We start from the raw sequence: 13,194 nt of genomic DNA, 5'->3' as shown, positions 1-13,194 counted from the left end.
AGCTGGCCGAGCGGTGCCGGGGACGGCTGTCAGAAGTGACAGCTAGCTGGCGGGCCGTTTAAAATCTTCAGGCGGGCCGGATGCATCTTGCCCAGGTCTGGTTTAAAGGGAACCTGTCAGGTCCCCTATGCCCTCCAATCCATCAGCAATTTAAACTCCCTCCCTAATCATCCCTGTATAACATAATTCTCTCCTAGTGTATCCTCACCCATCCCCTGTAGACTGTGAGCCCTCGCGGGCAGGGTCCTCCCTCCTTATGTACCCGTGTGCCTTAATTTTGCTCATGTTTAATGTATTTGTCTATATTTGCCCCGTATTAAACATGTAAAGCGCCATGGAATAAATGGCGCTATAAAAATGAATAATAATAAATAATAATAAATAAATGCTTTGGAAAAAGAATTTATAACCTCCGCTTTCCCTATGCCAATGAGGGCTTTGACTAGTTCCGCAGAGTAGTCAGCCCTCTTTCCACATTATCGCACCCCTGTGGGCGTGATGGCATAATTTTCACGAGCGGTGTCGTCGCCACTCATGCAAATCTGCGCCAGAGCACCGCTCATTCCAGCACCATCAGTGCGTCTCTGAAGCCAGGTGTACAATTCCCAGCATCAAAGGCGCAAACCCCGCCTGTCCAGAGGTTCAAAGTACTGCTTCTGGTCAAGTGCAGTCGAAACGCGTCGACTGCGTCATGTCGACCGCGTCATGTCGACCATGTACATTTTTCTTTTGTATGCACCATATTTTCTTTTGAAAAAGAAAAGGAAAATCCAGTCCTGTTGAGCCAGACTCCAATTTTTTCTATTTTCCTTGATGTGAGGCTGGTGTCTGAGCCCCAGGTGGATGAGCATAGAGCAACTTGGTGAGCTGGAATCAAGTTTTTAAAATTGTATTGTGTTGAAGCTACAGAACACCGCTTAGTAAGTGATATATCTCTGTAATCAAGCTCCCTTGCCCTATATTATGCTGCTCTTAGATTGAATAGTAAAAACCTGCTGACAGATTCTATTTAAAGCAATATGTAAGCAGGATTTTGCCATCATAATGTAGGGAAAGATAAACTCATTCCAGCGATTTGTCACTTACTAGAATGTTTGCTGTAGCTTTATCAGCAGGAGATTAACACTGGAGGACTAACTCTCTCTATAGTAGAAAGTAGGCTACTTTATATGGTGACAGGCACATGTATATCTACATTAGACGTATGTTTATCAAAATTTCAGACTAACATACCAAGTTGCAGAGTAAGGGCTATAATCGCATACAATCATGAAAAACATAAAAATACATATTACCAGGGTAAAACCTCAGCGCCCCTGAAAGAACCTGGATGTGAAATGTGCGTCGGGGTGAGGAGGAGGTCTTCCTGTGGCTGTGCTTTACACCATTACCCTGGTAATATGTATTTTTTACATTTTTCATGATTGCATGCGATTATAGCCCTTACTCTGCTAATCAGTATACACTGTGTAGGTTTATATTCCTCTTAGGATGTCACTTGACCTGATGTATAGCGGTTATGCTATTTCAATACTTATGTGCGACTGACTTTCATACATAGGATTTTGTAACACAGCCTAGTGTCCCCCCCTAGTTAGGGCGCTCTTGTTTTTTTGCTACTATTTTTACTGTGTATCTTGATCTTTTTACATGTATTAATAAAGTATTTGTATTTTATTTATTCTCTGGATCTCTTCGTTCGGCAAATTGGTATATTAGTCCGAAATTTTGATTATCTCATGTGAAGTGCCCAGTTAGTTTTTCATTTCATTAGCTGGACGCCCTGTAGATTTATTAGCCATATGTTGTTTTCTCCCCTATAATACCACTCTCTTGTATTTTTGTATATTATTACCTGGCTGTATTTGTGTGAGGCATCTTTTTTTAATATGTTTTTATCCATTTCATATTTAGTAAAGATGTATGGATTTTATTTGTTCGTTAGTTCGCTTCTTTCTGCTTAGGGCTTCAGCCTGTCCTAGGCTTCTGTGGTGTTTATATTAAGAGATTAAATAAAGCTAATTACAAAAGTGATTAGGGCGCATAGATAAATATTTAAGAAGGAGTGTAAATGGGGATGTGTAGACGATTCTGTTTTTTTATGATGAACGCGTTTCGAAGTTCACAGATTTCGTCATCAGGTCAAACCACAATAAAAATCGCAATTCTCTACACATCGCCTCCTGGTTTCCTTCTTCACCATTTGTGGAAATCATTATTGATGTCTTCAGCAGCGCAAAAAAAGGCCATCCTAGAATACACTCTTGGATTTGCGGCTGAGCTTTTTATGATGTTGTGGACCCACATCCCTGTACCTCCCTGTTTTTCCATCCTTTTCTAAGCTAAGACCCTAAATTGCGCTATCGTTTTCCAGCTCTCTCATTAGATATTTAGAAAGGACATTTTAGGTGCTGGACCTACCCTTTAAGTAAAATAAAGGTTTCCACTTTTAGCAGCTAGACTTACCAAAGTTCTGATTTATTGTGTGTGTTAATTGTATCCCCAATATGGCACTTTGTGTACGATAATCCATCATCTCCATAACCAACTTCTGAAAGTTTAATCAGGAAATTGTATTGTGATGAATAAAAGGATCGTGTTCCTTGCCAGCTTTGTGCTGTGCAATCTTTTGGCAAGATTTCACATTGAAATCAGCGTACCTAAACAAGTTTCAACTCTTCATATCCTTGTGTGCAAAAGCTCCGTACATCAGATGTATAAATTTGCCTAATTTACTCTTTTGATGTGCAAAGAACACAGATGAAACCCATAACAATCTGGCTGTCCCACAGGTTCTTAATAATACGCAAGTATACAAGCTCGTAACTATTCTCATGGATTGGCTTTCTGCATCTGAAGGTAATGGGGGCCGAGACAAATCATTGTCCATGGATAAATTACCCACCAACTGTTTTCAGGAAAAGTGTGCCAAGGTATGTGTGTTACAACATAATATATGATTCTCCCCCAGACCTTTAATTAAGTGCAGTCTAACTGAGTCCTGTACCATTTAAGGCTTTTTTTCACGTTCCTAACATTCATGTTGGCTAATTTACAATTGCTTTGTGCTGCCAACATATAAGGATGTTTAGCTGGGTCTCCATGTCAAATAGGGTGCGAGTCACAAAGGCTGTTGTCAGCTTTATCTTCTGATTCCCCCATTATACACTTCCCTCTGCCGAGCATCCGGACAGTCAGTAGCAAGAGGGGACATGAGAAGCTGTAACACTCTTCAGGCAGCGGCTTATCTTTCCTAAAACAAAAGAATCGGGCAGTAGGAATTTAACCAGAGTCTGCCTTTGGGGCTGAGTCAGGAGGCCATCATACAAATTAGATGGTCTAGCTATCATGTCGAAATCAACGAATTTGGCCATTGTATATCTAATTTGTATGTCCTTTTGAAAGGGGTATTCTAGTTACAGTACTCTAAGATTTCCATTGATCACCAGAACAGGGTACGTTTGTCTCCCAACAGAATAGAGCGTCAGTGTGCATGATCTGCCTCAGCTCCATTTATCTTCTAGTACAATGCTCAACTTTCTCGGGCAGTCCCATAGAGGATGAATGGAACAGTGGTCGGATATGCAAACTGCCATTCTTTTCTTACAGGGGACAAAAGTGCATTGTTTTAGCGATTTAGTGGGGCGGTCGGATCCCCACTTTTCTGGAAGTTAGCACCAATTGTATGAATAAGTTTTATTTTGATTCTGAAATACGCTTTTATGTTTATATACTAGAGATTTATCTTATTCATTAGCTTTGTTGTAGCCATGCATCAGTTTCTTTTGTAAAAAAAATATATTATAATTAGTGATGAGCACAAGTGCTCATTACTCAAGTTTGCCTAGGGTGCTTGGGTATGCTCAGAGTACCCCAGGTGCTCAAGTGACATGTTCGTGTCCCTGCAGGAGTATGTTTAGCGGCTGTTAGACAGCAACAAAACATGCGAGGATTTCCTGTGTTTGTCAGACAATCCCTGCATGTTTTGTGGCTAACAGCAGTAAAACATGCTGTGAAGACATGGGGGGGGGGGGGGGGGGGAGTCAGCAGTTGCTCTAGTCCACTAGCTGAAACCGCATGGACTAGGGCACATCCCACCTGCACTTTTTTTACCATGGGCATAATACTACTCAGATAAACAGTTTGGCAATACTTTATTGAACCACAAAACAGGCAAATAACACCTAGAACTTTCCCAGCAAAATACCCAAGATGGTGCAAAATTACAGTCTCACCCTTCCGCTGACTCTCCGGGATAAGAGCAGCTGTGACTTTAGAGCTTCCAGGACTGACTACCCCCACCTTTGGCATTGAGGTACAAGGCCAGGTGTCTGGAGGGCCACAACCTGGCTACTCCAAACATCTTCATGGAGCCAGGTGACTGGTGGGTCCAAATCTTGACTACCCCAAATGTATCCATGGGTTCAGTGATGGTCAATGGAGCAGATTTGTATTCTTTCAGCCGGGGCTGTGGTCCCCTAAGCTGACATCTGTAGAATGTCAAATCTGTTTTCCTTGTGATGGAGCCATGATCTGACAGCTGTCCTTTAAAGGGAATCTGTCACCCCAAAAATCGTTTATGAGCTAAGGCCAGCGGGATCAGGGGCTTATCTACAGCATTCTGTAATGCTGTAGATAAGCCCCCGATGTATCCTGAAAGATGAGAAAAAGAGGTTTGATTATACTCACCTGGGGGGGCGGTCCGGTCCGGGGCCTCCCATCTTCATAGGATCACGTCCTTTTCTTGTCTTCACGCTGCGGCTCCGGCGCAGGCGTAGTTTGTCTGCCCTGTTGAGGGCAGAGCAAAGTACTGCAGTGCGCAGGCACTGTGCCTCTCTGACCTTTCCCGGCACCTTTGCACTGCAGTACTTTGCTCTGCCCTCAACAGGGCAGACAAACTACGCCTGCGCCGGAGCCGCAGTGTGAATACAAGAAGAGGACGTCATTGTAAGAAGATGGGAGCGGAACCACCCCTGGGTGAGTATAATCTAACCTCTTCGATTTTGGGGGTGACAGGTTCCCTTTAAATTGTTTCTGGCTGTAGTTTTGTAAAGAGTCTTTGGTTCTTTTGGATTTCTGGATCTTTTGAATAATTAGATGTCTTGTTACAGAGGCATATTACCTTTTTATAGTTCACAATTGTTGTCCTTCAAGCCATTATACATAGGGGAAGGGGTGATGAGGTTAACTCACATTGTTTGATTATGTATAGTTTATCCTTCAATGCTTGCAAGTCAACAAACTGCATGGCCTGGTATAATGTGTAATGAACATTTCAGCAAACCTCATTGTTCATTGACTCTGCATCCCTGTTTTGCATAGATAACAGTCCAGTAAACTGTAGGAGCTGATATAAGAGGTAAATAACAACCATTCATCAATTTACAAATATCAATTCAAAATACAAAAAAGTCAACTTAAAGATAACAGTCAATGCCTCCTGGCTTACTGAAAATAGATGTCTGGATAATTAAGATTAAATTCTGTGTCATCAAACATGCGGCCACAGGACTCAAACATGTCGCTCGAGCACCCTCGATACTCTAAGCATAGTGCCGGAAAAGATGAGAGCTTAGCGCCAGAGCCCACACCAGAGGGGGATACACGACCTTTGACATACCTATAGGTCGTGAAGGGGTTAAGTCTCCTCTTGGCCTTCTTTTTAGCAAGCTGAACATTCCCAGATCCTTTAACTGGTTCCGCAAGGGACATACTTTGCAGTCCACTCACCATCCTTGTCACTCTTCTCTGAACTTTCAGTTTTTCTGTGTCTTTTTCAAAATGTGCTACGCAGAACTGGACACAGTATTCCAGATGAGGTCTGACCAAGGGGGATAATTACTTCGCATAATCTAGACTCTATGCTTCTCTTAATACATCCCAGAACTGTTTGCCTTTTTTTGCTGCTGCATCACACTGTTGACTCATGTGCAGTCTGTGATCTCCCTAAACTACCCTAGTGCCTTAAATTAGTGATATTGACCCCCACACTTTTTACATCTCCAGGGAAGTTGTAATTAGTAGGAAATGTTATTTTCCTATTTTATGCTTTCTATACCTAGGGTTCATTTTAAAGTAAGGTGTGTCCAAAAAATATGGTACTTTGAACTCCACCACGTGTCATACCTCAGTGATCACTGACCTGGTATCATCAGTGATGTTGTTGCTGTAGCTAGCTATTAACTACGGTGAACATGTTTCGTGTTACATGCATCGCAGGACAATAGGGGACTAAAGCGGAAACTGTTGGCATTTTATTTTTATTGGTTTTGTTTTCAATTTAGATGCCAAAATCTATTGTGTATCAGTTTTATTTTTAGTTTTGCAGGTATAATGACATTTACAACACCTTAATGGGGTCTGACTTCAGGGACTCACTTCAGTCACTAAAACAATGATTCTAGGGCCCATTTACCTCCATGTGCAGTGACTAGCCAACTACTGTGCAGGGAACTGCAACAAGGCTCTTTTCGTGTGTCTGGATCCCACCCGTTACTGTGAAGTAGCAGCAGCGGTCAACTAGAATTGGTGCTCCTTTTTTCAGATATTAGTCATGGTCCTGGTTGCTGGATCTTACCTAATCACTCAGAGAAAGCACAACACAACATGTCGTCACCTAATACTTTCTGAAAACCCATGTATGTACATTTTTGGTGCAGCCTTCAAGGTAAAGGTCTCTTATTTTCTTTTCTAGGTTTTGCCTGTTCTTGTTGAGCAGTTTCAGTGGATGCCATTGGTCAGTAGTAAGCTACATTTTTCTTTCATGAGGTTCTCATATTGGACATTGAGGCAACTTGAAAACCGAACACAGGTTAGGAATTATGGTTTATATTTTTATTGTTGCGAGCCAATTTAATATTTTCTTTTTGTAGTGGTTAATTTATATACTGACTAATGTTAGTGCATAGGAATTCTTTGACTATTGCCCAAATCAATTACAGTTAATTTCTTCTACTCCTTTTTTTTTTTTTTTTATTACCATAGTCTACTTTGACCTCAACCATAAGGCGTCTTGGTGAGGAAACATTTAAAGGAGTAGCCTATCACCCTGGGGAAGAAAGTATGATGGAAGATAAGCCTCGATCAGTGGCCTTCTTTAAAAGCAACAATTTTCCACTGAGATTTATATCAACTCTAGTCATACTTAAAACTGTTACACAAGGTAAGGCTCGTTAAACCTGAGTCTTTATTTCCTTTGTGTAACTTCACCTTCACAAAACTTTTTTGACTTGTCATCGAAACATGTTAGATTTGTTTCATGGGGGTTAAGGCACTGAGATTGACAGATTTCTAAAATGAAGTAGTAGTTGTGCTTAGATGATGGCCGCTTTCTCCTGATGCTGAAGATGGGCTGATAGCGAGAGTTTCACCAGAAAAAGGGCGTAAAACATTTCTAAATTTTTGGGCAATGCGAAGTTGTATTAAATTTATGCAGCCATTGGTGTTTTCACGCCAGTTACAAACTGCTCCACCAAAATGGGCGGAGCTGGGGAGGAGTCAGGATGGGGTGTGGCTACATCTGCCAGTCAAATTCATTACAAGTGGCTGTGTTTCCCACATTAGAAATGTCTCCAGTACCTGATGTGACATTTCTTGCCAGGCCCATGGAGGTGAAATCCACTAATAAGATGCACTGAATTCATTAAGTGGCCTCTTAATGAATTTGGCACATCTTTTTCGCCAATGCAACAAAACGTACACAATGCAAGTCTTAATGAATTGGGGCCATAGACTCTCAATTGAGTCTGCCTTCTGTGTTGGAGGAGAGCAGCTCTCAATTGATCACTTCTGCTAGATAGTTTTAGCCATTATAGGGGGCCTTGGCACTCAGACTCCTCCAATCCAAACTTTTTGATATGACTCTGGAATTTGACTACTGGTGAAGACCAGTTATTACCACGTTCTTACTGCTGGGGCCCAGTAGGAGAAGATTGAGAGGCCCTAGTCTACATCTGTTCACGGTTATTGTACAATTAAAAATATTTTCCCAATTTCTCTCCCTGGTTCTGCCAATCATTTTGTGTACACAATCAATTCTCTATAAAATATACTATAAAATATACTATAAACTTTGCCCAGTTACATTATTTTTTTTAATCTACATTGTCACATTCATTCTAGTTGACTACCTTGCCCAGGCATTGGATTCGCTTTGCATGGACCTGAAAAGTGATGAGGGAAGAACTCTGTTCTTGGAGTACCGGGCAGTGCCCATCGTTGTCGATCTTTTACATGTCTCAAACAGGGGACTTATTTCCAGCGTTCTTGATATTTTACTTCAGCTTTCCATGGAGACTAGTAAGTAAATATCACCAATGGGGTATGAACAGGGGGCTTCGGTTAAGGTATTACGGACACATCCTAGGCATCAATACAGGAAAATCAGCAGGGGATATTTAAATGAAAATGTAGAACCAGGTCTAAAATAATTTTAGGTTTGAAAATAAAAACTGAAATAAATTCTTCCTAGAGGACATGAAGTATTTCAGGGAGCCTATAAAGGTTGCATGTATACTGGGAATAACATTGCTTATGAATTTACCCTCAGTAATTCTTCTTATAGGGAATCTGTCACCCCAAAAATCGTATATGAGCTAAGGCCACCGCCATCAGGGGCTTATCTACAGCATTCTGTAATGCTGTAGATAAGCCCCCGATGTAACCTGAAAGGTAAGAAAAACAGGTTAGATTATACTCACCCAGGGGGGTCCTGCTGCGGTCCGGGTCCGATGGGCGTCGCGGTCCGGGTCCGACGCCTCCTATCTTCATATGATGACGTCCTCTTCTTGTCTTCCTGCCGCTGCTCCGGCGCAGGCTTACTTTGTCTACCCTGTTGAGGGCAGAGCAAAGTCCTGCAGGCGCTGGGCCTCTCTGACCTTTCCCGGCGCCTGCGCACTGCAGTACTTTGCTCTGCCCTCAATAGGAGCCGTGGCAGGAAGACAAGAAGAGGACGTCATCGTATGAAGATAGGAGGCGCCGGACCGCGACGCCCATCGGACCGGACCGTAGCGGGACCACCCCTGGGTGAGTATAATATAACCTGTTTTTCTTACCTTTCAGGATACATCGGGGGCTTTTCTACAGCATTACAGAATGCTGTAGATAAGCCCCTGATGCCGATGCCCTTAGCTCATATGCGATTTTTGGGGTGACAGATTCCCTTTAACTGGGATACTCCTGATAAAATATTAAAAGGGCAACGATGAGCTGCTTTAATTCTGCACTATCCCCTCACTTAACCCTTTCATTTTTCTCCATCTTTATTGTAATGAACAGCTTTTGACAATTGTTTAGGAGATACAGTACACAAGAGCCTAAAACGGTTCACTAGTCCATGGAAGTAGTTTTATGGTAAATTCTGAATCTTAATTTTGTGTAAAAAAAAAAATCACTATTTTAAGAACAAACATGGGATTCTTTTGAAGTGTGTAGAGCAGACATCTGCTGAAATGCAATCTTTCTCTTTACCTTCTCTCTTACTTGATAGCTTTCATCAACTTAAGATTAATGCTTACATTAGACTTAACTCATTGTGACTTTTGTAATTGCATATCATTAGTTTTAGGTAGAATTTTTTTTTCACTTTATTTTCCATCATTTGTGTGATCTCCTGCCAGTAGAATATAAATGGCAATGTAAATATAGAAAACGTATGGACAATGAGTGTAAAAGGGCCCAATAATGATCGCCTCATGGCGACTGTTTTAGTGGGCAGAGAAAATGTCTAAAATGTAATGTGTATGAGGAGATCTCCTTTCTTTACCTTTATTAATTGTTCCCACTGCAGCAGGATTTTCAGCACCATTCTCTGATCTTTTACAGCTACATTTGTTCCTGATCTGTTCACACATCTGGACAATTCAGTGGCCCAAGCAACAAATGTTTCCTCTTACAAAATGACATATACAATCTGACAAAATCGGAATCACATTTTACTATGTCTACTTTGATGAACGAAATAAATATTTTTGACTTGAACGGAGAAAGATCTTTGCTAGTATATAGTGTCTATATGGTTATGACAGCAATATAAGGCCAGTTTTGTACACTTTTGTTGGCCTAAAATGCACCTCTAATCACAAAAAAACCTCAAAAAATCTTTAGTGCAAGCGGAAATAAAAACACTTTGTATTATATCTTCCAACAAAAAATGCTTCTTTCTGTCCTTGGACTCCTTTCCTTCTCCCCTGCCTCCTTTACTGAATTCTTATCCTGAATTCACTGCTGAATCCTGAGATTAGAGGCTGATTTTTCCTTCACTGAGGGATCAAGTTACAACTGCTACTCATAAAGTCTATAAAGAAGAAAGGCGAAGGAAACAATTTAAAGGGAACCTGTCACCCCCAAAATCGAAGGTGCACTAAGCATCAGGGGCTTATCTACAGCATTCTGTAATGCTGTAGATAAGCCCCCAATGTATCCTGAAAGGTAAGAAAAAGAGGTTAGATTATACTCACCTGGGGGGGAGGTCCGATCCAATGGGCGTCGCGGTCCGGGGCCTCCCATCTTCTTACGATGACGTGCTCTTCTTGTATACACGCTCCGGCGCAGGCGTACTTTGCCCTGTTGAGGGCAGAGAAAAGTACTGCAGTGCGCAGGCGCCGGGAAAGGTCAGAGAGGCCCGGCGCCTGCGCACTGCAGTACTTTGCTCTGCCCTCAACAGGACAGACAAAGTACGCCTGCACCGGAGCGTGAATACAAGAAGAGGACGTCATAAGAAGATGGGAGGCCCCGGACCGCGACGCCCATCGGACCAGAGCCGGACCGGGACTCCCCTGGGTGAGTATAATCTAACCTCTTTTTCTCATCTTTCAGGATACATCGGGGGCTTATCTGCAGAATTACAGAATGCTGTAGATAAGCCCCTGATGCTGGTGGGCTTAGCTCACCTTCGATTTTGGGGGTGACAGGTTCCCTTTGAGTGACATACACCAATGCTGCTGCATTGTACTGATTTACTTTTGAGTTCAGTGCTAAAATATGTCTTTATAGAGATATATGTCTATATATCTCCAGAATCCGTCCTTTCCTCAACCGTCAATCTACTAAAATGCTTGGGCATGCCCTCATCATCTCCCGCCTTGACTACTGCAACATCCTTTTCTGTGGCCTCCCTGCTAACACAATCGCACCTCTCCAGTCCATCCTTAATTCTGCTGCCCGACTAACGCATCTCTCTCCTCGCTACTCCTCTGCTTCCCCCCTCTGCAAATCTTTTCACTGGCTCCCATTCCCTCAGCGTATCCAGTTCAAATTACTAATACTGACCTACAAAGCCATCCATAACCTGTCTCCTCCATATATCTCTCAACTAATCTCCCAATATCTTCCCTCACGTAATCGCTGGTCCTCCCAAGACCTCCTTCTCTCCTCCACACTTATTCACTCCTCACCCAACATCCTCCAAGACTTCTCCCGAATATCCCCCATCCTCTGGAATTCTTTGCTCCAACAAGTCCGACTTTCAACCACATTCAGATCCTTCAGACGGAACCTGAAAACCCACCTCTTCAGGAAAGCCTACAGCCTAAGACGACTGGGCGTATAAGACGACCCCCCAACTTTTCCAGTTAAAATATGAAATCTTCTTAAAAGTCGGGGGTCTTCTTATATGCCGTATGTCGTCTTATAGGGCCGGTGACTAATGTGCCTTTTGGGGTGGGGAGTGGTCCCGATGACGAAGAGAGGGGGCGTCTCACAGGAAAGTGTGAGTGGAGTAGCCCCCTGTTACCTCATTGCGGCAGCGTGGGGGTCTCTGTGCTGGGGAGCGGCGGCTCCTCATTGTGGTAGCATAGGGTTCCTGTGCTGGGAGCGGCAGCTCCTCTTCGTGCCGTGGGTGCTGTGGGGCAGTGCATCTTCTTGCAGCGTCGGGGCATCTCCGCAAGGCCCGGAGGCACCGGCAGCTCCATTGCTCGGATGCGGTGGCCTCCGGGAAAATGGCCGCTGGGGGCGGCGCATGCTCAGATTCAGATCTCGTCCCGAGATCTCGGGAGACGAGACCTGAATCTGAGCATGCGCCGCCCCCAGCGGCCATTTTCCCGGAGGCCACCGCATCCGAGCAATGGAGATGCCGGAGGAGCCCCGACGCTGCAAGAAGATGCACCGCCCCACAGCACAGAGCCCCCACGGCACGAAGAGGAGCTGCCGCTCCCAGCACAGGAACCCTATGCTACCGCAATTAGGAGCCGCCGCTCCCCAGCACAGAGACCCCCACGCTCCCGCAATGAGGTAACAGGGGGCTACTCCACTCACACTTTCCTGTGAGACGCCCCCTCTCTTCGTCATCGGGACCACTCCCCCCCACCCACCATATGCACATTTGTCTGTACCCGGCGTATAAGACGACCCCCGACTTGTAAGAAGATTTTGAGGGGTTAAAAAGTCGTCTTATACGCCGGAAAATACGGTATACTAATCAGCCAAAAATTATGCAATGTGTCACAACATTGGCCTCCACCTCGGACCCGGAAGCACCTATGTACATACAAGAGAGCATTTTCTGAAAAGTCACCTGATAAGATAGGTACTCTTTCTTTTTCATATTTCCGTGAGTATATGAAATTAAGGGCTCCTTTTCACTTGCAAGACATACGTCCGAGTCTCGCAAGTTAAAACCCTCCTCTGGGGCCGGCACTTCGGAGCGGAGCTTACAGCTCCATGTGTTGCTAGGCGGCCGCACGCTCCGCTCCAAATTGCCGGTGCCAGAGGAGGGTTTTAACCTGCGAGACTCGGACGTATGTCTTGCAAGTGAAAAGGAGCCCATATAGTCTCTCTCGGTGCTGGTGAGTGTCTAGTAGCTATTCATCCTCTACATAGAAAGCACACAGTACTTTCTAGATGAAAGTTGAAGGATAAACCGTCTGTGTTATATTTTGGAGAGTCCCATGTTTCTCAACATATTTTCAACTTTTAGAGCATGCATTGTGCACTATTCTTAACATGTATTCAACATATAATAACCTTGCATCAGATTCTTGTAGATTGTGAGCCCTCACAGGCAGGGTCCTCTCTCCTCCTGTACCAGTTGTGACTACAGTACAGGTACAGTCAGTAGCGTAGCTACTGGGGGGGCAGAGGGGGCCATCGCCCCGGGCCCTGTCACATGAAGGGGCCCACCGGGAGCCAGGGCAGGGCCACTTCTGTGACGAGGCAGAACACCGCATAGGAGCAGAGCAGTATAATGTCTGCTCCCGT

At 43.8% G+C, this 13,194-nt stretch overlaps 2 protein-coding genes across 6 annotated transcripts in view; both read left to right on the top strand.

Annotated features, from left to right (window-relative positions):
- Positions 1–13,194, top strand: part of LIMS1 (LIM zinc finger domain containing 1) — a 1,169,472-nt gene that overhangs the window by 425,821 nt on the left and 730,457 nt on the right. The window lies entirely within an intron of this gene.
- Positions 1–13,194, top strand: part of CCDC138 (coiled-coil domain containing 138) — an 89,826-nt gene that overhangs the window by 71,297 nt on the left and 5,335 nt on the right. For 3 of the 4 annotated variants that reach the window (XM_077296578.1, XM_077296579.1, XM_077296580.1), the window contains exons 10-13: positions 2,793–2,933; positions 6,695–6,811; positions 6,985–7,162; positions 8,122–8,298. In XM_077296578.1, coding sequence (XP_077152693.1) covers positions 2,793–2,933; positions 6,695–6,811; positions 6,985–7,162; positions 8,122–8,298 — 613 coding nt within the window. Of the gene's footprint in view, positions 1–2,792; positions 2,934–6,694; positions 6,812–6,984; positions 7,163–8,121; positions 8,708–9,009; positions 9,378–13,194 lie in introns of those variants that run through there. The other variant, XR_013223910.1, reaches the window with a different exon arrangement.

Source organism: Ranitomeya variabilis, chromosome 3 (assembly GCF_051348905.1).
Source record: "Ranitomeya variabilis isolate aRanVar5 chromosome 3, aRanVar5.hap1, whole genome shotgun sequence".
NCBI lineage: Eukaryota > Metazoa > Chordata > Amphibia > Anura > Dendrobatidae > Ranitomeya > Ranitomeya variabilis.
The sequence above is the reverse complement of the archived record's forward strand: the minus strand, read 5'-3'. Positions and strand labels throughout refer to the sequence as shown.